Source organism: Pyrgilauda ruficollis, unplaced genomic scaffold (genome assembly GCF_017590135.1).
Source record: "Pyrgilauda ruficollis isolate IOZ18807 unplaced genomic scaffold, ASM1759013v1 scaffold10, whole genome shotgun sequence".
In the NCBI taxonomy this organism is placed as follows: Eukaryota; Metazoa; Chordata; class Aves; order Passeriformes; family Passeridae; genus Pyrgilauda; species Pyrgilauda ruficollis.
The window spans coordinates 6,160,574-6,184,247 of NW_024508101.1; the positions used below are offsets into that span (position 1 = coordinate 6,160,574).

Sequence of the window (23,674 nt, forward strand, 5' to 3'; positions counted from 1 at the left end):
ACTAATTGAAATAGTTCTAATTGGGATTTTTTCCGTATGTCAGAGATTTCAAGGCAATTTTTTGCAGGGTATTCAGTTTTAATATGCACATGCATGCTGAGATGTTTTTCTTTTTTTCCCTTCATTTTTGGTGAACTTGACTTATTTCAAAGGGGTTTGGTTTTTCAAAGGCCAGAAACGAACAGAGTTCTTTTGAAAAATCAAGGCTTTGTGCTGTCTTGACTGGGTCTCAGTCACGTAATCAAACCTTTCCTAGACATTGGTGCTGCTCACTTCTCCAGGTTAATGTCACAATGTCCCTCTAGGACAAGTCCTGAATGAGTCCTTTAGGTCTCTTGCAACCACGTGAACAATGAAAGAAGAGCATCTCTGAGGAGTCATGATTGGACTCTGTTGTTGTTTCCTTACCAACTCTGCTCCTCTGTTGATGCTCTTTAGGCCTGCTGTTGCCACTTAGGAAACAGATTATCCAGCACTTCTCCATCTTCCAGCCCAATCAGAGATTTTCCCTGAATCAGCAGGGCTTATTATCTCCAACTGTACATAATTATGGTAGAGAGGTTGCACCACCATAACTGAATAATGTCAGCATTTCTATTGCAGCACCATACTTTTAGTGTCCTGAAATGGGGATATAAAATCTCACTTTAGCTTTATAGTCCTTCCAGTGGTGAGAGATAAGTGTGTGCAATCAGCCTTTAAGCAGTTAGAGAAACCCATAAAAAAATTCCTCTTTGGAATGTCAGTTGTGCAAAAGCTTGTTACAAACTGGGGTTTAATGCACTTTTTGCAAAACTATTAAGCACCTGAAGCTAGCAAACGACCATGAAAATATCAATAATGCACAAGCACAGAATGATTTGCAGGTTGCTGCAACAAAAGAAAAAAAATAAAATATGTGGGCTCCATTTTTAGCAAGTCTGCCAAAATGTTGTGAATATTTAAGGGTGAGGAATGACTCCTGCAAAGCTGTTCTACTCCAGGAAACATTTGAGTATACATATTTAACAATCTATTAGTACAGTTGTATAAAAACCTTTAATATATATATAATCCTTTATGAAAATTGTACTTGACATGTGAGAGGTCAGCTTTTTGCAGTTGTTTTTCTTTAAGTTTTTAGTGGTTTTTGAACCTTTTTTGAACCCTTTTTCTCACTTCAGTCTGCTCTCCCTCCTGTTACCCCCTGCCCTGTTTGCAACATCACAAATTAAAGGCAGGAGACTGGCATTAACCAAGGACTTCTGCAGAATGAACCAGCCTGATTTCTTTAAAACATTCAATATGATCTTTTTCAAACAGGAGAAGAGGGTGAGAGTTCATCCCTGTTTAAGAACTCGGATGGAAGTTCTGCCTCATGCTCTGCTGCTTATCAAATTCATGCCAGCAGAGACCAGTGATGATTGCAGTGCTCTCTCTGAGTTCTGACACACTTCTAATTATAGCATACACTGCTGTAAACTCCAGAGGTGATAATGAAGCCCAGAGCCATGTGTCAGCAGAGCTTTGAAAGGGTAATGCATTCCTGTTCTGCTCTACTGGTCCTTATTTGTATGTTTGCAGGCACCTAGACTCCAGCAATGATGTCTTGCTTGTTTTCACTGAGCCAAGAGGTGAAACATGCAGAGCAGTGGAGATGTGTAATTTTATCAAGGTAATTGAGTATTAACTATTTGCATGTCCTTTGAGAGATCCACAAGGAGAGGGGCAAGGGCAGGAAGATTTTCATACAAGACTTTGTATAAACCTGTTGCCAGAAAGTGTTGACAGGTCTTTAGCACTTTGCTGTCTGATGACAAACTCTTTCCACTGCTGAGCATGGGGTGCAGGAAATGACTGACCCCTGCAAACCAGGCCCACTTCTATAGCACCAAAATCAGGATGTGGACAGAGTAAGGGAGGGACTGTGCTGAAGATGAGTTAGAAACTTGCCCTAGGAAGCTCTTGGTGAGTGATGAAGACTTTTTTTTCTTTTTTTGTGAAGCATAACTCTTCTGCTCTCTTGCACTTTCCTAATTGAGGTGTGAACCCATCATGCAAACCTTCTCATATTCTGCTCTTTAATCTTAGCATGTGAACCAAGCTAGCTCAGAGAGGGAGGTGACCAGCTTTGCCCTTCCTTCAGGTTCTCCAAGCAGAAAAAAAATAACCTTCTAGGCTTCAACCACTAGGAACACCTTCATGTCTGGATGACCTGACAAATGAGTCCTGCTTCTTACCTGCAGATGAATCAGTGCAGTCTGTGTGACAGACTTCCATTTCCTTTGCTGGTGACAAGAAGTTTATCTTGAAGCAGATCATGAGGGTGCAGCAACTGGTGATTTCTGTAGCCATTGCTGCTCAGTGGGAAAAGGAGATAGAAGTGGCCTTATGGCCCAGTGTGGGAGGGGTGGCCCCATCTGAACTTGTCATCTGCCTCTGGTGACAAGGTTGGGAGCTTGTCCCAAGGTCCCAGCTACTCATTTGAGAGTCACTTGACTCTTGTGGATGTGCTACCTGTGGGCCAAGGGTACCAGAAACACCTGTAATGATGCAGTTTCAGTCTCCAGGAGAAACAGAGGTTGTCCCCCTGCCCCCTTTGCTGTAGGAAGAGAGAAATCTAATTTAGCGGAGGTTGAACAGCTAACATGCTCCAAAAATTTTGATATGTGTTGGGGGGAAATCTGACATAAGTGAAATTATGCAAAAACCAGGAATTTTTTCCTTCTGACCTCGACTATTTTTCTCCAAGAGAGGGAGGAAGGGAAGGGAAGGAAGGAAGGAAGGAAGGAAGGAAGGAAATCACATCGCCATGGTCTCATGATGTGCTCAGCCATCATGGTTCAGCCATCATTGGTTCATCCATCTCTTTCTGTCTTTCTAAATGCGTTCTTTCAGTTGCGTGTTACCAGCTTTCATTTGCCTGGACCACGAGCATCATCCGCAGCTGTCCGCAAGGTTGTACAGAACATAATTTAAACTCAGCTGGTATTGTTTAAATCCGAGTGCGGGCTGCTGAGGGCTGCCAGGCTGTGCTGCCCCGAGGGCTGTGCGAGGCTGAGCCTGCAGTCGGAGGTGGGCATGGATGTGCGAGCGGCTCGGGGTGAGGAGGGGGTGGGAACGCAGCGCCTCGCAAACTTTTAAACCTTTAATCTGCAAAGCGAGGTTATGTAAGCCTGCCTGTGGAGGTGTGAGGGTCACCGGGCTGCGGCTGCCCGAGGCTGGAGGTGAGCGGGGCCGGCGGGGCTGGGGTCCCGAACGGGACACGGGGCAAGGGGGGCAGCCCGGAGCTGCGGGGTAAAACCCGAGTTACAGGGCAGGGAATTCACGTTTGGGACTGGCAGCCGGGAGCTGCGGGGTAAAACCTGAGTTACAGGCGGGGAATTCACGTTTGGGACTGGCAGCCCGGAGCTGCGGGTAAAACCTGAGTTACAGGGCAGGGAATTCACTTTTCGGACTGCTCCTGTGTTACTGTGAATAAACGGCTCTGTGGAACGAGCCAGGCGGGACTGTGCCCTGGGAATGCCGGGGTGGAAGCGGGAAGGACAGCTGGTCTGACCGGGGAGGGTCGGCGGGGTCCCCGTCGGTCACCGGAGCTGCTGTCATGAAAGGCTCATCATTATAAAAAATCTGTAATGATCTATAACGAACATATTGATTGTAGAGTTTTAGAGTTATTGACATAGAGATTATATATGACAGTATATAACAGGTCTATATAGAACGATTGTATAATGATATGTATGTAGATATAAAATTTATATATTCCAATTATTAAATACAATCCTGGGGCATGCAGAGCTGGGCAGAGCTGGGCTGGGTGGAACAGTGCCCCCCCAGCACCCTCCTCCATCCCTTCTCCATCATCATTCCTCTCCCAGCCCTGCTGGGCTTCCAGGATCTTGGGGGAAGAGTTTGGGTCTGGGCAATGCTCTCAGGCACACAATAGGATTGTTGGGGTGTCCTGTGCAGGGCCAGGAGTTGGACTCTGGTCCCTCCCAACTCAGGATACTCTGTGATTGAGTGTGTGGCTCTGTCTGTGCTGCAAAGCCTGGATCACAGGTGTGTAAAGGTCCTTGGCTGGATTTGAAGTTGAGTGTTGCTCATAATCCAGACACATGATCTCTTGCCCTTGGTAAGATGCAGCACCTGCCCATAAATCCATAAATACTTGGCTGCTGAGCTCTGTCCTCGAGTGACTGCAGCGAAGATGTGCACTTTGTAAAAACGCATTTGAAAGAGACCTGCTCTAAACAGATTAATGAGTTAGCTTGGATACCTTTAAAAAAAAAATCTTCTTCTACCAGCACACGTTACAACTCTGACATAATTTACAACAGCATGGTCCTCCTGAAAATTCTGCTACATGATTACAGTGCTGCCAGCTCTTGTGATTTGCAAACTTCAGAGGAGACCTTGAAGGAGATCATTTAATCCATTCCTCTACCTGAAGGAAGGAGCAGCTTTGCCTAAGCATCATTCATGAAATATATGATAGGGAGTGTTATTTTTCTGCTCTTCATGGTTTCAAAGCCACTGACCATTGGGACCACATGTAGCTGCTAGTGCAGAGCCAGTCCTCCTGCAAACTTGAATTTTTGATGTTGAACTCTCTCAAAATCTACCTGTAAGTGTTATAGTTTTTACCTAGGAATTTGAATCTAAAGTCCTTTCCATGGGAATGGTGTATGGGAAAATAGGATGTCAGTAAGTAAACAGGAGCCATCAGCAGTCTACAAAGTTACTGGCCTGTGTAACGCAGAGTATACAAAATAAACTACTCACTTTCCTCTGCACTACTGTTAGGCCTGGGAGGAAGAAAAGCAAGTCCTGAATGTCTGAGAATAAGCAGCTTTATAAATCCAGTTCTATAAATATTGTGACCACTGCTACCTGACTGGCAGGTATGCCACTCTAGATTAATTCAGTATTATTTGTAAATTCACACATTGTGGTAACCTGTAGACATGGTTTCCAAAGAGATGAGGAGGGTAAAGCTAAAGGTCATGAAACAGTACCACAGATAGCCTGTGGATACTTTCAGCACCTGAGCTTTCATTGTGTATTCTCATGACCACACCCTCCACGCTCCCACTGATCCTAATGGGTTTGCACACACCAAGTGGGGAATAAACCAGGAAATCACTCACTTGTCCATTAGAGAGGCTGTATGGACAGCAAGAGTCACAGCTGCCACTGCCAGCTGTGAAGCATTCCTTCTGAATGACCCTGATCTTTGTGCCATGGATGGAAAATACCTGCTTCAGTCTGGTAGCAAGAGCTTATCTCTGATCAAAGCAGGTTTCTCGAAGTTTGACTTTTTAAAAGTGTCTAAGTTCATCACTGTGCATTTATCTTTCAGAAAAATTCCTAATCCAAGCTGTGGCTGATCAATGGTTGCATTAATTATGCACAAAAAGCTCAATTCTACCAGCCTCATTCCCTTTGAATGCTGCTTTACCTTGGGAGGAATTGACTTGCTTTATGCAGGTTGGACAAATTCACCTCCAGTCTGAACTTCTGTAAAAGTCTCCAGGGAAGGTCAAGTTTCTGTTATTTTCAATAATAAATGAGATTCCCATTGAGTAAAATGATCCAGGAAATCAGCTTCAGCTCTCGGAATAACAGTTTTCTGGTCTCTGATGGACGGCTGGGAAGAACTGATAAGAGTTAGAAGAGAGATGAATGAATCCCTCCAAGCTGCACGTTTTACAATTCTAACCTAGTAGAATTGGCTCCCAACACAAGTGTTAATAACTTTTTATTTGTTTTGAAGGTTGTCTCAGAGTTGTGATTTTCAAATACACTTGTTTACAGTCTTGTCCTATCTCAAGTAAAATTTGTATAGGTGAAAGACAGCTACAACAATAAAAGAGAAGATGGTATTTGTGTGATAGACAATGATTTCTCACAGCTCACAGGAATGTCTTCCCTTCTGCATGTTTTTCTGCCAAATGGATGTTTGGAAGCGTTAATGATTGCGTTTTCCCCTTCAACTCTGGAAGTAGCCTAATTTGGCTGAGCAGTCAGAGGGGAAAAAAGAAATAATTAATGTGATTCATTCATCTAGAAAGTGTAAAGCAGAATTTAAATGGCAATAGTGGTAGAAAAAATGCTATAGTGAATGTTTCAAACTTCTGATTTTCTGTTGAGGTATGAAGTGATCTGAAAGGAGTGAGTGGCAGTTCATCAAAAGGATGTGTGTTTTCTTCTAACACTGTTTTATTGGCCCTTTCCAGTTATTAATCTCAGAATTGCTAAAATACATGGGGATAATGGATGGTTGCTGTTCAGAGCCCTAATTTACTTTACTGCACAGTCACTGTGGGAAAGTGCTTTAGCTACTTTGGCTCTTTTGTGTTGCCTCGAGAAAGAATTTTCCCCATGTGTTTTGCTCCAGAAGTCATCTGTTGTTTTTCAATGTATGCACATAAACAGCTCTTGCCATTATGCCTGAATATTGAGTCAGCAGTTCCCTGTGATGAAGCCATCACCAAGGCCTGTCACGTTTATCTGCACAGATCAGCATCACAGAGCACGTAATGCTATTAGCTCCCAAACATTGTCTGCAAGCCACAGAGCTGTGGGACACGAGTGACCTTCTGCTTCTTCCTTCCTAATTGGCTCTGGGCTTGGGCTGCCAGCTTGGCTGTTCTCTGCCTCCATAGCCCATCTGAAAAACGGGCACAGTTTCATCTGCCCACCTTGCTGGAGGTATCTGGGAGGCAAATGTACTGACAAATGTGACCTGCTTGGGTTTTTTGATGTGTGGTGAAAGAGCGGGGTGTTTGTTTTATTTTTATTTTAAATACTTAAAATGCCTCAGATGAATTGATGTCTCGATCATTGGACTTTGCTCACCCTCATCCTGCAGTGGCAGAGGTAGCAGGGATTTCTCTCTTATTTTCTTTTGCCTTTTTGCAACTCGTCCTTTACAGGATGAGAGAATATTTCTTTTTAAAATGGTGCTGGGAGATGGAACCATTGGCTCTCTCCAGCCCTGTCACGTCCATCACTGCCATGGGCAGCAGAGACCACCTTAAACCAGCAGTGTCCTGAATCAGAACAAAAAGACAAATTTTTTTTTGTTGTTTTTTCTTTCTTTTTCCACAAAATATTTATTGCCCCAAGGCTGTTACCCTGCAAAAGCTTGAGCATGTGTTTAACACTAATCACGGAAATTGGTCTTGAAGCAATTGGGATACTTGTGTGCTTTGAACTGAGCAGGTTGTGTGCAGTGAGTCCCATTATCAGTTCTGTACCAGCATCTGTCTGGCAGAGTGGTTTCACCTGCATCACTCCTCTGAAGGACTCAACACAGCTGTCAAAGGATAAATGCTTCACACTTTGAAAATAACTGCTGGAGTTTAGATTTAAACTTTTTTTTTTAATAAGGTCTTATCTGTCATATGATATTCTTGTGCTGAAGAAAAGAGCAGTCTATCTCTGGTAATCACTCGACTGTCCTCTAAGTCAAATAACATACAGATACTTCTGAGAGAATATCATCTCAGGGTTTTTCTAAAGCCTGGATGTGATTGTGTGCTTCCAGGCATTCATTTTCCAGGCATGTAGTGATCTAGCAGCGTGAGAAATCAGATTTCTGGGCAAACTGTCTTCTCAACACCTCAGATCACAACACCCTCCACCAACCGTGTCTAAGCCGAGGAGGTAATTGGGGTGTTGAGGATTTCTTCCTTATCCTCTGTGTGATGCCAACACAACCGCGAGCTAAAACCTGGTGGTGTTTTTCTTTGCAGCGAATTGGAGGCAAGACAAAGAACAGCTCATTTGTTTGGGCTGCCAGACAGTTGCATGAGGATAATTATTGTGTGCTGTTTATTTATGTTGGACTCAAACCAGTGGTGGTGGGGACCTGGAGATGCTCTGGAATTACTCACCGCAGTGAAAGTTGGAGCTGCTGGTCTCACAGCTCCCTGGGGCATCTGGTGTTGTCTGGTGCCCAGTCAGCACCAGCAGGGCATTGATAAGCCAGCAAATGAATTTAAAATGGCATTTAAAATTGGAGCGCTTGCAGAAAATTATTTGCAAGAAGCTAATAAAATGATGGAGTGTGTAATGTGATAGAATGATTGTTTTGTGTGAACGCAGAGCTGTAAACGACTGCGCAGGGACATTTAGCAGAGAGAAGGTAGAACTAGAGGTAAACAGATGAAATGAAGCAAAGATCATTTCAGCCAAGCACTGGAGTATTTTATAGGGGTGTTGCTTGGCTTCAGAAAGGCAGAGTAAAGCACCCTGTGAGAGTGTATCCTATGAAACTGCTGGGTGATGACAGGATTTGTAGGCGAGGGTTTTATTGTTTGTGTACAACTGGAAAAGCAATAAAATCAATGGAGAAGCTTGTATACATTATCAATAACATGACAGTTAATTTTGGACTGCACAGAGGCAGAGTTATGCACTATGTAACCAGTAGGCTTTCACTGTACCAGGAAATGTTTTAATTAAAAGTGAGGAGGATGCATTGTAACTTGAATTTTCTTTAGTATTCTATTGCACTTAGAAAATGACAAGTTATTTCTGTGTTAGAGCTGGTGGATGTGGAATTTGCAGCAAAGAAACTGTAAATAACAAAACATTGTAATAGTTTTTATTTCAGTGAGGTAAAAAAATATTTTAAATGTATGTATTTGATTTCTTTTTCATTTTAACATCCAGTTATCAATAGGGATGGATCTGAAACTCAAACACCAATCAGCTTCTCAATGTTTGGCATTTTTTCAGCATCTTGAGCTGTTATCTAATCAGCATCACAGAAGGTGAACCAGGAGAATGTTTTCAACTAGCTGAAGTGGTAGCAATCATGAAGGACTAAAGCATGCCTTGCATACAGAGCTACTAAAAGCAGGAATTGGTAGCAGTTAAGAACAGGTAAAATTAAGGGACAGGATCTGTAGGGAATAGTGCCTAAATGTGCATACTGCTGAGTAGATTTGCTGTCTGTTGTAGTCCTTCCCTTGAGTTTTACAGCAAGTGCATCCATATGGTTACAGGAGTGCACATTTCTGTAGCCTGTATCCTCCTTGCTATAGCACAGGCATTTGCAATGTCTGGTCAGTATTGAATATGAAGCTGGAAAACTGCTTAAGCAAAGGCCAAGGAGGATTTGTGAGGGAAAAAGAACCATCTGAACCAAGGGTTGGTGGGTAGGCAGAGCCAAAAGGAGACTCTGCCTTTCCCAGAGTGTGATGAGGTTATCACAGTTCAGAGTCATTAGTTTTATAGCATTTCATGGCTCTGGGCTAGGGGAGAAGGTACTCCATGGAGACAGTGTTTTCACTGGAAAAAGACTGTTTTCATAACTATATTGATGTCCTGTGGATGTGTGGTGGAATGAGGGTGGTGGTAGTGGTGTGTTTGTTTGTTTGTTTTGTTGTTGGTTTGTTTTTTGTTTTTTTAATGACTCTTTAATGACTTTTTTTGAGACTCTTTCTTTTCAGTAGAGTGGATGTGGTCACTGAAACAAATTTGAGGCAAAAAATCAGCATGTTTTCTATAACTTTCTTTCTGTGGTGGAATTTTACAGAGATTAGACTAATGAACTGATCTTCCTGCTGTTAAGTGAGGTGTTTTATTTACTTTTAACTACAAATTAGAGGTCTGCTGCAAGGACAATTAAAGTCAAAAGAAGGAGTTTTATATCACACCCAAACAGGGATGACCCACATTGTGTTGTATCTCAGCTGTATGAACAGCAAAAGGAGGTAAGAAATCTCTATTGAGGCAGCTGAGCTGTTGGACATCAAATAATTCGAAATTTAGTACTATGGCTTTTAAGTGCAGATTATCTCTTCATGGGTATATGTGCACATATGTATGCAGATGTGAAAAGCAAGCATTGTTTTTGAATAAAAGCTGAATTGAAATACTGCAGGTGTTCAGTCTGTGATGGAAATGCCATTTATTATGAGCTTAATGGTGGTATTTGATCTTAGGGGCACGTCTGAAGCCTTGAAGTAGAACAGAAAATAGGATATCTTGTTTTGTGGAATTTAAAAGGTTTTGGTATCCAGCTTTAAAGAACAGAGTTGCATTTTTTTCTTCCAATAGTTGTGTCAGGTTGTGCAGTGGTGCTGTTGAGGAATACACCAGGTCCAGGCTGCTGGGCTCAAAAGATTGAGATGGAGATGGAAATGCAGGTTGAGCTCTGGGTGGGAGCCCCAGAGAAGAGGCCATGAGCTGCCAACCTTTGGGATAACACAGGGCATGAAGATGGGGGATGCCAGCCAGCTGAATGGACACTGCAGGAGCCTTCCAGTCCCAGAAATTAAAGTCTCTGGCCTTGGGAGTGTGAATGTCAGGGTATTCTTCTTTTGATTGAAATAGTCACACATGCTGCCCAAACAAGTTTTCATTATTTTTTGGTAAAACTGGTTGTTGTGTTCTTGTTCACTGTATTTCTGCTTCAAAACTCCACTGCACATCTTTCCCCAAATGGGAAAATTCCTCCACTGTTTAATGGCAGGCAAAAAGGATTGATAAAGGATTGGAAAGGTATAATGTTTATAAAACCCTTAAGTTTTCTCAGGAAAACTGAGCTTGGCTGATCAGATTTCCCTGGTTTTGTGTCTGTCTTTGCTCTGTGACTTGGCAATTCACCTTGTAAGAGTTTACAGTGTACCCAGTCCCAAATGCTGTCTTATCCTTTCATCTTTTCTGCCAGCCTTTGGTCTGGAACATCAAGCAAAAGCTTTGAGAGCCATTTATTTACTTCTTAATATATCTTTTTATATTTAATATTCTTTAATATTCTTTATTCTTTAAATATTAAATATAAAATCTAATATTTTAATATTAAAGAAATATTAAAATATTTATTTCTCTTATTCAGGAATAAATATTTCTATAAATAGGTAAGATTTATAATCTTGCCTATTCTATGGTTCTACTCCTTTATAACCTACTCAAAACTGGTACCAAGCCATGTGAAGGTCTGATAGCTAATGAAATGCAGTTTTTAATACTACACTGGCTTAATCCAACCACTCAGCCAAACATCCCAGGGAGTCAGTGTTTTCTTTCTCAGCAGCTGGATGCTGCTACTGGACCAGATCACAGCTTGGTTTAATGCTGTCCTTGAGTTATGAAGCTCTCAGGCTGGGCTGCACCTTCTCTTTGGCAGTTTGGAGAAATCAGATAGCTCTGCAAGCAGCCACGAAAAAAGCAGATACAAAGCATGATAGGTTATACCTCCAGACAAACTACTTCCTAAAGTGTGGAAGTATAAATAAGACAATGAAATATTTGTTTGAAAGTGCTGAATGCATGGGAGCAACCCTCCATCCCAGGTCTCCTGTGAGTTAAGGGTATTTTAAGCACTTCCCCAGGCACACCTTTGTCCTGCTGCATTTCATACAGATGTGCACATTGGTATGGAATCATCATCTGAATCCCCTTTGTGCTTTTCCACTGCTCTGCCTCAGCCTGGTGAGGCTGCAGGTGACTGATGTGGAAGCACCTCAGGGGTCAGGCTGGGCTTGGGTGGAAATAGCCCAGAGTGAATGATCTACAGGATTAAAAATAACCAGCTACTCAGGATGCTCTGCAATTAGCCAGTGTATGTATTTAATTTACCACCCTCAGCTAACCTTTCCCAAGACAGACATTTATACTGAAAATAACTATTATAATTTTTACAAAGATGAAAGGTGGACCTTTTGAAATAAAGGTGTGTGCCATGGCTGCAGAATTATCTAAGCTTCTAAAAATGTATATATGAGAGAAACAGAATATAAGTGCTTGTACATAATCACCTTGTTAATTTATTTCAGCTAATTCCACTTTCTGTAAGTTGCATCCACGCTCAGACAAATGGCAATTTTCATTCATTTCTGTGCCAGTATTTAGAAGCAGAACATTACAGTGCAATCTCATTACTACAGCTGTATTGATTTATAAAATTACTCCTTATTATACTAATCCATATATTAGAATGAACAGAACTGTGCATAGTTACAGCTAAGGTATTCTTGCCAAGGAGGTACATAGTTGGCTTTTTCATCAGTAGTTCACAATTTAAATTAGTGGATGTCATGCTGTTGGACTCTAGGAACACGGGATTAATGGCAAACTCATTAGTTCATGAAGTTTAATCTTCTTGGTGGGTGTCCCACCTCGTGGGAAATAAGAGGGATTTGGCTGCAGGTGTCTGCTGAGGTAACAGCAATCACTCAAAGAAAGGCATCTAGAGCTGCTGCTGTTGTGAACCCGATAATATTTATTATTTATGCTTTATTTGGTGCCAGAATACTCCTTTCTTTGCTTAGGAGAACGCAAATGAATGCTCTGAAGGACACATGAAGAGGCTGTGACTGCATTAGCAGGTGCCACATGGCAGTAGAACCACTGGTGGTACTTAGGTCAGGGGGGTGATGCTCTGTTGGAATATTTGGCATAGATCCTTAGACAGGTCTTTTTACAGTGGCTTTCTTGGGGAATGTGGCAGTTTTTATACCCTTAGTTCTCATTGTCAGTTAATTATCAGGTTTTTTTAAGATGATATTACAGTGGGGAGTGAGCCCCTCCTGCTGAATTGGCCGTGCCTGGCCTTGGCGTGGTGTTTCACCACACATACACATGAGCTTGCAATGCCCTGACACGGTGGCAAGTTATTTTTGTCCCTTTTAATCCGTTAGGCCCTGATCCTGATCTGTAGGGTTTCCCAAATCCCATTGATTTCTCCAGAATTAGGTTCCTGGAGTCCTTTGAGAGCCTGGGTTTGGCTGGTCTTGTGCTATTAACCGGAAACAAACCCACTCTCTCTACCTCGGAGCGCTCTGAGGATAAATGTGTTGGAGATTATCTGTGCTCCTATGTGGTGTCGGGGAAGGCCACTGAAACACCAAAAATAGATTTATAAAGGACAAAAATAACTTTCTGCCTGGAGGGTTTACACAATCTGAGCTGTGGCTTGGCTGAATCACTTCTCCAGGGAGGCTCGGGGCAGTCCGTGCTTCTTTGAGAGAAGGGCAGGGAGATGAGCTGGACACAGCACCTCGGAGAGGGGAGAGCATCTTCTGTGTGTGCTGAGGGTCAGCCTGCCAGCACTGGTGTGTGGCTGGCACAGAGCAAGAGGGGTTCCTCACAAGCTGCTGCTCTGCGATCCTTCTTTGGCCACTCGCTGGAAAGGCAGGTGGGAGAAGGAGCTTTTCTATAAAAATCCCTTCCATCTCCCTCATGGAAGAAAAATTGCTGTAGACTGCGGCCATGAAATGCATTTCTCTCTGAAACGTGTCTGTAGAAAGACAGTTCTGTCTTGGTGAGCTCAGTTCTGTCTGGGTTTAATCAGTCGTTCCTGCTGACCACAGTGGCAGAAATTTGCTTTTATTCCTGCAGTTGTGTGTGTGGCCAGGAAGAGTCAATCAGCATCTCTTCCTGAGTGTTCAACATTAACAGGGCTGGGAATTAATTTCTAACATTCTTCTTTGGGTTGAATTTCTACTCCTCCACCAAGACACCTTGAATGCTTGTCACATTCTTGGGGTTTATAGGTGTCAAGTAGCTGGCTGGAGAAGGGACAGATGAATTTAAAATCCCAGAATGGGATTCCTGAATTTCAAGTTTCAGGAGAAAATTGTATTTATAAGCTGAGTGTGTTTGGTTTGTAACAGATTGGGCCTGTCTGAAATGCCCATATTTTATGTCGTTACGGCTATGAATGACCCCTTACCACAGGTACATGGGGTTACAGTGTATAATGGATTGCACAACAATGTCCAAATACAATTCCTTTTACTTCTGTTGGGGAAAAATAAGGTATTCTTAGTTTGAGTGACCCCAGAAGTCAATAAGATAAGGTAGTTCCGTGTACAGTGTCTTCTTGCAGACAGGTTACACTTTATTTTTGTGAATGTGGATAAGGCTGTTTTTAGTACTGTGCTGCTGATAAGTTCTGCCTTGAGCTTGGCTGCTGATCAGGTTCTCTCTTCTGGAGTGAGAGCAGGCTGTCTCTGCCTTTCCCCTTCTCCATTTGCTATTAGCAGGTCTGTGAAGTTTGTTCTGCCTTCCAGTTATCTGGCACCATAGATGACAGATGCAGGAGAGCCAAACAGCCTCTCCAAATTACCCTGTGATGGGAGGGAAGAAGGTGACCTCCAAACACAGTGGGAGGGAAAAGGGGCTGGTTTTCCTAATATGTTTCTTCTTTGGCAGCTGATGGCTTTTTCCATGCAGGTGATGAAAGCAGTGTCTTCTTGCTGAATGAACAAAAATACCAGTTTTTCAGAGCAATGGGAAGAGCAGCACCCTGCCTTCCCAACCCTCCCACAGCAGCACTTGGCCTTGCAGCCTCCTGAGCCAGGAGCATCCCTGCACACTTCATATTAAATCCTTATTTCCTGCAGTTCCACCCCCTGCTGGTGACCACCAGTGGCTTGAGCCTGTATAAAATATGGTTGTAGCAACTATTATCATTACTTTGAGTGTACAGCTCCCACATTAGCTGTCATTTTAAGAGATGCTGGTCAGTGCAGATGAGGAGCAAATGGCTTGTGGTTTGATGAGATGTATTTTGGTGGCTCACCAGATTGTCACTCCCAGCCAGTGGAACTGGAGAAGGGGTTTGCAGAAATTACTGCTTTGCAAATGGGAGTTGTAGGTATTCTGAACTTGAAATGGTGAATTCCAAATGACTTGCTAGGGGCTGTTTTTGGTTCACACTCACAGTATTACTGCCCAAGAACATTTTTTCTTTTTACTTGGAAGCAATTGAAGTGACTGCAACCCCATTAAGTCTTGTTTTTAGATTACAATAAGCAAGACTCTGATTAATTTAGCAGCAGGGCATCAGTGAATATTAACAGCTTAACTTGAAGCCCTGTTAGATTGATAAAGAACTAAACAGCCCCTGAGTTGTATATTAACAGAATGGCCATAGCATAATTGAGGCTCGTGTTGGGTGAGTGTCAGCATGGTTGATAGGCAGCACAACAGCAGAAGCTATTTGTCTTTTAAATGGCCACTTAAATTATTCAGCATAGTAGCTGATAGTCATCAGTACATCTGAGCCACAGCCCAGTTGTTCTAGGCATGTGTGCACAAGCTCTAATTAGCTCATGTACAGCACTGAGCTCTCCTTGAGCAAACTCACCTGTGTCCAGAAGCAGTTTCTCGGGGGGGTCTCCAGCCCATGAGGAGATCCCTCTCCTGTGGCCCAGGCATTAGGGATGCATGAATAAACTGGGATGCAGATAGCTTGGGGGTGATAACCAAACCAACAGCTGGGCAAACATTTCATCTGAGCCACTCATGTTAGATGTAGTTTTACTTCCCCAGCCCACGAGAGAAAGTAAAAACTGCAATGCTACCAGTAGCATTTTTTTGTTTGTTTGTTTTCTTAAGTCTTCTGTGGTTACAGGAAATTTGAGGAATTCCCCTGTGAATGCAACGTACCTAACTAGTTGTGTATGCTGTGGGATATGCTAGCCAAATAAGACTGAAAGCTTTCGAACCATTAAATGTGCAGCAGGAGTTGGTAGCCACTCAGTTTCCCCTCCAGTTCCTTCTTGTTGCAGCATTAGCAATTCTGAGGTAGTAACACAATGGACATAGCTCAAATTAATTAGCTAAATTGGTACCTAAAGGCAATAAGATTTCATGCCACTTAATATTTCCAATGCAAACAAGACAGGCAAGTAAACATATTTAAATATGATTGGCTCATCTTCTCGAGTGGAGTATCTTATCTTTTGTTTGGGCTAAACACAGCTCTCATTGTGCTCAATTTATTCTGCCATTAGCAGTGGTCTGACCTGCTATTAGCTCTGATAAAAAGTACAGTCATCCCCTTCACTGAAGACCATCCTGTGGTAAGGATGTTGAAATGCAATTTAAAGGGGGAAGGAGGTTAGACACACTTAGCTTTTGTACATAATTAAGCCACGCTAGCGATGGGAGGCTTAATTGCAATTGGAGTTGATCAGCAGAGAGCCCCAGTGGTGGCTAGCAGGCTGTGATGGTGCTGGCCTGTGCACACACAAGCTGCACAGCCTTGGAGCAGTTGTTCCAGGCTGTGAGAGGGCTCTGGCTGGAAGGTGCTGATTATTCCCAGAGTCCTGTGCCTGGGAAAAGTCATGGAGTTTGTGCCTCTTGGCTTTCTTTTCTTCCCCCCTCTCTTGCCGCCCGCCCTCTCCCCCCACCCCCCTTGCGAAGCAGCCCTTCTGGCTTTGTTGTAAGTGTGGTTTGTAATCATTGTACACATCCCAGATGGTTCATGAAAACTCTTTGAAATGCCATCTGCCAGGCGTGTGTCCAGCCGGCAGCCTGTCATTCTGCTACAAGAAAAACGGAGGCGGGTTTTCCCTTCCCCCTGCCTTCCTGAATTGCACGCAGGAACACTTGCTCAGATGTGGAGCAGGATAACAGCCGGAGCATCTGCAAGCAATCTCTGCTCCAGACAGCAGCATGGAAAGTTGTTGGGTTTTTCGCCTTTGCCCAGATAAGATATCCCAGCCAGAGCAGTTTTTATTTTCCCTGGGTTTGCTGCTGAGGACCAGCTGAGGTGACAAATGTTATCTCTGTGATGCAATGTTTTCCTTTTCTGTGGTGACTTTCCTAATGCTTTCTGCGTGTGTTGCAGGCAGTCGCGCTGATAGCCGGCACAGCTGCGGTTTTTTTGACTTGGACATATTCAGGAAATTAAGAACACTGAGATGAAACAAATAGATCCATTAAAATGGCTCAGAGGAATTATGGCAGAGATATAATTGTCATGTCAAATAGGCAGCCAGCACTAGTAAACTGCTGACTGCAATTTCACCGCTATAAAAATTCAGAAGGAAGGGAAAAAATGATTAATAAATATGCTCTGTGGGAAGATAGAGATAAAGAGAAGAAGAGGCTTTAAAAGATAAGGTGAAAGCAATCCTGAAGTTCCCTGATCTTTGTCTTATCAGTAGTTATTGGGAAAACACAAGTCCTGATCTTTGTCATTTGGCTCACGTGGCTGGGGGTGAGGTTTGACTGATTGATGAGCAGTGCTGGAGAGTCTAATTCTCACTTCCATTGTGCTCTGGGCATGGGACAGCTACAGCATTCCACTGGTCAGAGTTATTGATGTGGCTTTTCATCCTTCTTGCTTCCCACTCACGGCCAGGTTTGGGGGAATGTGCCGGTGGCCACCAGACACGATGCCCTGGGAGGGTCCTCACAGCCTCCGTGGCAATGTCAGTGCCCAGGGAGGACATGTGGCATCTGGGCTGTGATCATCCTGGCTGCTGGGTGTGTGCTCCTTGCTCCTGGTGTGCCAGGGAGGGACCTGAGTGAGCCTCTCTGCCTGCCTGCCTTGGGATGGAAGCACCAGCATGGGGCAGAGAGGGGCACAGGATGCAGCTCCTGCATTTCTCTGGACTATATCTGTGAAAGGAAATTGTCTTCTGTTACCATCTACCCAGGAAAATGTTGTAGCCTTACTATAAGGATAAGCTCCAAGAGGAGGAATGATGGAAAAAAGCACAGGAATTTATAGACTCTCTGAAGGCTGATGGTAAATAATAAAAAAGAGAGTTTCTATTTTGAAACAAGGAATGGAGGATGTTAGAGAAAGTGGATGTCAATCAAGGAAATTAATCTAGTGATAGTCTTTTCAAGGGTGTCACTCTGTCAAGACTGACCTCTTGAGCAGTCTCTCAGATGAATAGGAGATAAGCAGACTTTCCGCTTTCCTGGCACTTGAGGAAAACATTTGCCAGATGCAGGCATGGTAAATTTATGCTCTTTCAACTTCTGAGAACTGGAATCTTCCCAATTAGTTTTTGGAAGCTCAGCTTCTTTATTCTTTCTTCTGTCCTTTTATAAAGGGTTTAAGAAATTGTATGCACTGAGAAGACACTGCCCAGGGGCCAGAAGCATCCCTCAGAAGTGAGAAATTATGCTTTGTTAAATGTTAGGTATGGTTTCCACGTCTCTGAAGTTTTCCCAGACTGGTTTCAGCCACAGCATTCAGACACCTCCAACTCTGTAACTCTGGTCTTTCTTCCAAAATTCAGTTTCCTGTACATCTGTAAGTCTGTCATTTATATTTAATCTCAGATGTACAGAATCCAGAGTCATGGAAAATAAAGGCTATTGAACAGAAACAGATCCTTATCAATTAAGTTGTGCTCAGTGACCTAAAATGCAGCATCCCAAGTTATCTTAGGAAAAAGGTTATGAAATGACTCATCTTACACTGTGCTTCAGAGTGCTGTAAATTGGCCAGAAGGGACAAGAGTTTCAGAGCTGGCAGAGTGGCAGTGATCAGAGCCAGTTCTCCATGGGCACTACAGAAATTGTCGAGTGCTGGAGAGAGAGACTGAGTGTGACTTATTGCTCAAAAGTATTCCTGAACTGGAACCAGCTTGTAGGTGAACTTCTGTGAGAAGAGTTGTCAGGTTGTCTCTTCAGTGAGCATGTGTGGATGGTGCATCAATACTGTCTCATGGTACTTTTTAATGCTGAATAAAAAATGATAGCATGAATAGAGATAAAACAGTTAGAAGAAACAAGGGAGAAATTATGTTTATGATGTGAGAGAACATTTGATGAGCTAGTGATACAGAAGTAATGGGACCTGGAAAATATCTTGCCTTATCTGGTAATACAGATTGCAGTTTTAGCGAAGTATGAGAGACAATGCTAACAGCAGGAAAGTAATTGCTGGCATATTCCCAGTACCAAACATTTCCAGCTGTGTTTCTGGACACAGAGATGAGAGATTTCTTTGCTAGAGTCTTTCTGAGAACACAAGAAACATCCCTCAGTTGTTTTGTTCCAGTTGGTGTCACCGGTTCAACCTGAAATCTATGTCTTGTTTTTACATGGGCTCCTAACTTCAAACTTCTTTGGCCCTTGTAGCTCACAGAACTGTGTTTTACAGATACTCTTGTATCTTTGTGAAAATTTGTTAGTGTCCCTTTTAACTCTTGACAAGAAAGCAACAGTAATAACGTTCTGATTTTTCCTTTCAGGCACAACCCGCCCTCCAAGAGAAGGAGAAGTGCCTGGTGTGGACTATAACTTTCTGACTGTGGAGGAATTCCTGGAGTTGGAGAGAAGTGGGACCCTTCTGGAAGTAGGAACTTATGAAGGTATGGAGCCAGGGACAGTGAAAAAGCCCCTGGTGGGACACCACATGTGCATCACCCTCGCTCAAGTTAGGACCTTGCTTTCCATCCCAGTGCTCTGCTTCCATTTTCTCTGGAACCTGAGAGAGGGAATTCCAGTTTTGCTGTGCTTTTAATTCTGCCTTCAAGTTAACTGCCTGAAAAGATCAACAGTAGGCCAGGAAAATCCAATATATAATCCTGTAACGTAGTGGGCCAGTATGCATTTATCCTTTGTGTTCACTGGAGCTCACCTCCTTGTTCAGTTTTTCTTTCCTCCTGATCTTTTTCTTTCCTTCCATCTTCCCTAAATACACTTCCTTCATCACCCAGTTGTGCGTCACCATGCAGCTACATGATGCACTGCTTTTGGGTTGTTTTTTCCTTATTCTTGGATAATTGCTTCTAACTTGGGTCACTGTGTTGATCCTTTTTACAGCACAACTTTGCCAACAACAGTACTGACTGAGACAGCCAAGGGGCACTGAAATGTCACCAGGGTGAGAGCAAAAACAGCTCCAGAGAAATGCAAGGCAAATTGGCCATTTTTAGGTACACAATAGGATCTGTGTAACTAAATCTGCAGTCTGTAGCTCCTTTAAATTGAAAACTCCTTTTGGAGTGGGTTGGGTTTTTTTCCTCAGGAGAACACTCAAATGTACCTCTTGACAAGACAATGAAAACAGGTTTGAAAATCCTTCCAGTGTACTTCAGCTCAGTCATTTTATATTTCCATTTGAAAGAAGTTTAATGGTTATTTCTGTAAATCTGAGAGATTGAAAAAGCCCTATCCTTGCAGCCTTATTCTAGTTATTCTTTATAATAAGAAATATGGAATACATTTAAAAATACAAACTACACACAACTAGCCAAAAGTCTTTGAAAAGTAGTCATCAAACATGAGCAGAAAAAATTGTGGCATGTGGTTTTGGTCTTCAGGGTCTGAAGAAAGAGTTCTGAAATACTGTTTGCCTATTTCTTTACAAACTCCTTTTTAAGGGCACCTTTAAACCTTATGCTCATTCCCAGCTGCAGACCTGGTTTGCATGAAGATGCTAAATGTATAATTTGGTTTCACTCTTCCACTTCTCTGAGCTGATTAGCTCCATCAGCACCAATGCTAACGTTCCAGCAGCAGCTCTTCTCCAAAATGAGCTTTTTCCTCTCTGTGTTTCTAATTATAACACCAAATTAGTTTTCTTTGTCGTGGTGCTTGAAATAGATCAGCTGAAAGGCCTCGCCATTGCTTCCTGATCTATTTGTTCTAGTGACCTTTCCACTTGGAAAGACAAAATGGGTAACTGTCTGTAAGCTGGCTCCTGGGACATGCTGGGAATTAGTTCTCAGGAAATGCTGAATCCATCTGGGACAGTTATAACACGGTCGTTTCATTGCTTATGTGATTATATGCAGCAGCAGCTAAACTGTTTAGGTTTCATGGCTTGCTCTTTTCAGTTGCTGGAGATGAGGTTGATTTCTCATAAGTCTAATGTGTATTTCATTTCTGTGGGTGATAGAAGTGCCTGAACTTTAGAGGAATAATTTGTCAGAAGTGCTGCGAAGCTTCTTTCCCCATTGACATCAGTGATGCTGGTGCATTGTGGTTCTGGAGTGCTGGCCCATGGAAGGAAAAATCAATAAGAATAAAGCAAATAATGATGAAGCATATGTGCACATATGCATCAAGACACATTACTGTTTGATTGTAATGTGAAATAAATAGAGTTCATTTTTCACTTACGGCTTAAAGAAATTATTTTGCTGCCTTCCGAGATTTCTTTAATGGCTTTGTTGTACTTTTTTTGGGAAATCTTATTTTACAGCTGTATTGATCAAGACAGTGTTGATCTTGATTAGATCTTGGAAGCTGGGATGATTCAGACTTGATGTTGCAATCGCAAGCAATTTTGTCTATAAAAAAATATCTGCCAAAAACCCAAACCACAAAGCAAGTTAGACTTTTAATGGCCAAATCTCTGTTATTGTCCAGCTTTAAAGTCTTAGATATTTTAATTATCACTTGTTTTTTTGCTGCATTTTGCTGCCATATTTTTTTTTAGTAAGTGTTCCACCATGATAAATTTGACTGTATTTTTGATTGGTGATTGCTTATTCTGAATCAGAGAAATAAAACCCAACACAAGGAAATAATCTTCTACCTGCTGTGCTGAGGAGAAATAAGAACAATTGAAGAGATGGGGTTGCCTGTGATTTAGTGCTCTCAAATGATTTAGAGATGAAGGAAGAGGACTACTGTGAAATGGACTGCAGGGATGAGGAGTGGGGAAGTTTTCATGTGCCAGCCACAAGCTCATGTGGCTCGAGCAGGTTGTGGTTTGGGGTCACCATGGTCCCAAGGACCCTTCTGGCCTTGTAAACATCAGTACATGGTGGTGGGAAAGATGGACACAAAGTCACCTGGATACTGTCGCTGGGAAAAACCTCACAGAAGAAGAGGTAACAGAAACATGTAATAATAGTTACTGAAGAGAATTCTGGGGAGAAAGATTGGAAAACAGGGAGGCATCAGAAGAGGGGTAATACACAGGGCTTCGATGCTGATACAGATAGTATTGATTTGGAAAGAAGAGAGAACAAGCAGAAGAGGACAGTTGGAAACCATAAAAAAGTATGAGAGTGTATCAGGTTTTCAAAGAACAACCTGGGTTTTGAAAGTGCTCTAATTGCAAAAAGAGAAAGTGCAAGCTGAACAGGAGAAAAGAGGTGTTGCTGACCTGCAGGGCTTCGTAATGCCATTATTATTTCTTCTGGTGCACTGCAAATAGGTTCCTCTGGGCAGCTTTTGATTCATATCCCAGTGAAGGCAGAGCAGGCATGGCAGCTGCTGTTCTGGTCACCTCTCATCTCCCTGGTGTGTTCTGCACCCAAAAGGCTTCAAAAAATGTAATCAGGTGGGAGGGGGCATTGGCAAGCCTTAATTCCTGAGGTTTTCAGTTTGGCTTTTAACATCCTGATTGTTAACCATAAAGCCCAGAAACATCTCCTTTCCTCCCCTGATGAAAGCTGCATGTTGATCACATGAATCCAGCAGCTGGAGCTGGAAGACCTGCCCAAAGCTGCGCTGCTGCCCCAGTATTGGTGATTTTGCCCCACGTGTGTGCTGCACACAACCCTTGCAAGCCAGTTAGAAATTCCCATTGACAATATTTGGTAGGAAGGAAAATTCTTTTTAGGCTGCACATCGTCTAGGCCTTCTGGTGGATAGGAAATCACTGTAATTGTGGTCTCAGGCATTTATTGACTGCTCCTTCAGGGCAGAAAATACTGATGGATGCATGGAAGTAATTGTGTAGGTTACTAATTATTTAGCAATTACTTCTGCATTTGAATTGCAGGCTCTCACAGGCACCCCAGGGGAGGGCTGTTTTGAGCACAGCTTCCAGATTTAATTCCCATTTTTTCCCCAGCTGCTGAGTGGCCCTGGGCAGATCAGGTAGCTGCTCTGTACTTCAGGTTACTGGCCTGAAGAATATTAAAACAACACTTACTTCTGTGCTCATTAATATTTCAGCAGATACCCTGTGCCTGCAGCTATCTGCAGTTTGAAATAGGAGGGGGAGAGTGGAAGCCAGGCTGTTCTGGAGGGCTGTGCTGCATTCAGGCATTCAGCCCTGCAGATGGGAGCTGTGCAGAGGCACGCAGGGACATGAGCAGGGTGGCTGGATTTGGAATGGGGATGGCTGTATCACCAGGCTTTGGTGAGGCTGTGTGAGTGAATGCCTGCCCAGCACTTAGTGATCCTCAAAAGAAAAAGTGCTGCACTTTATAACATGTGAAGGGTTATTACATTATAGAGTATTATTGTCAAGGCATCATCTTTCATTCTCAGGACAAGTGTTATGTGATTGCCAAGAGAAGTAATAAGTAATCCACATTAGTCTCATGACTTAGATGTAATGGGGTGACTTGCTAACATTTTCAAAGTATATAAAACTAGCTACTGTAGACAGGGTCTCCAATTGTGGTACTTAATGATTGTAATAAATTACATTAATAGTGCAGTTTGAATTTCAGCCCAAGTAGAGAGGTGTATTCAGCAACATGCTTCAAATCAAGATGTCTTAGCCTAATTTATCTGATGTGCTGGCTCTCCTTGGGCTTCTCTGCAGCAGCCACACTACCCCAGCTGCTTTAGCAAAATGGGTGGATTTTTTTTGCTGGTGCCTTCACAGCCTGTGGGTGTCACCAGCTCAGTCCCACCTGGAAATGAGAGCTGAGCCTGTGGTGGGCAGAACACGAGGGGAAGATGGGAGAGGAAGGGTGGCAGATGCTGGGGATGCCTGTGCAGGTGTAAAACACGTTCTGTTTAATCAGATCAGATCTGCTGATTTTTGTCTCCAGACTAGAGATTGTCTCAATAAATCATAATGGCCTCTTCAGCACCATTATAATGTGTCACACTGAATATCCACATACTAATAGCTGTGCACTGCAGAATGATTCCTCTTCTGGTTTTGGCTCTTAATACTTTGCTTGATTTTGTCTTGTTATTTTTTAAACCAGTGGTAGAGAAAAAAAGGCAACACCTTGTTGTGTATATGCACAATTATCAGTGCTAACTAAGCATGAGT

The 23,674-nt window shown here is 42.8% G+C and overlaps 1 protein-coding gene across 29 annotated transcripts in view; it reads left to right on the forward strand.

The window, feature by feature from the left end:
• MAGI1 (membrane associated guanylate kinase, WW and PDZ domain containing 1) overlaps positions 1 to 23,674 on the forward strand; it is a 336,557-nt gene that overhangs the window by 231,973 nt on the left and 80,910 nt on the right. For all 29 annotated transcript variants that reach the window (XM_041464827.1, XM_041464836.1, XM_041464887.1 and 26 more), the window contains exon 3: positions 18,948 to 19,067. In XM_041464827.1, coding sequence (XP_041320761.1) covers positions 18,948 to 19,067 — 120 coding nt within the window. The remainder of the gene's footprint in view (positions 1 to 18,947; positions 19,068 to 23,674) is intronic.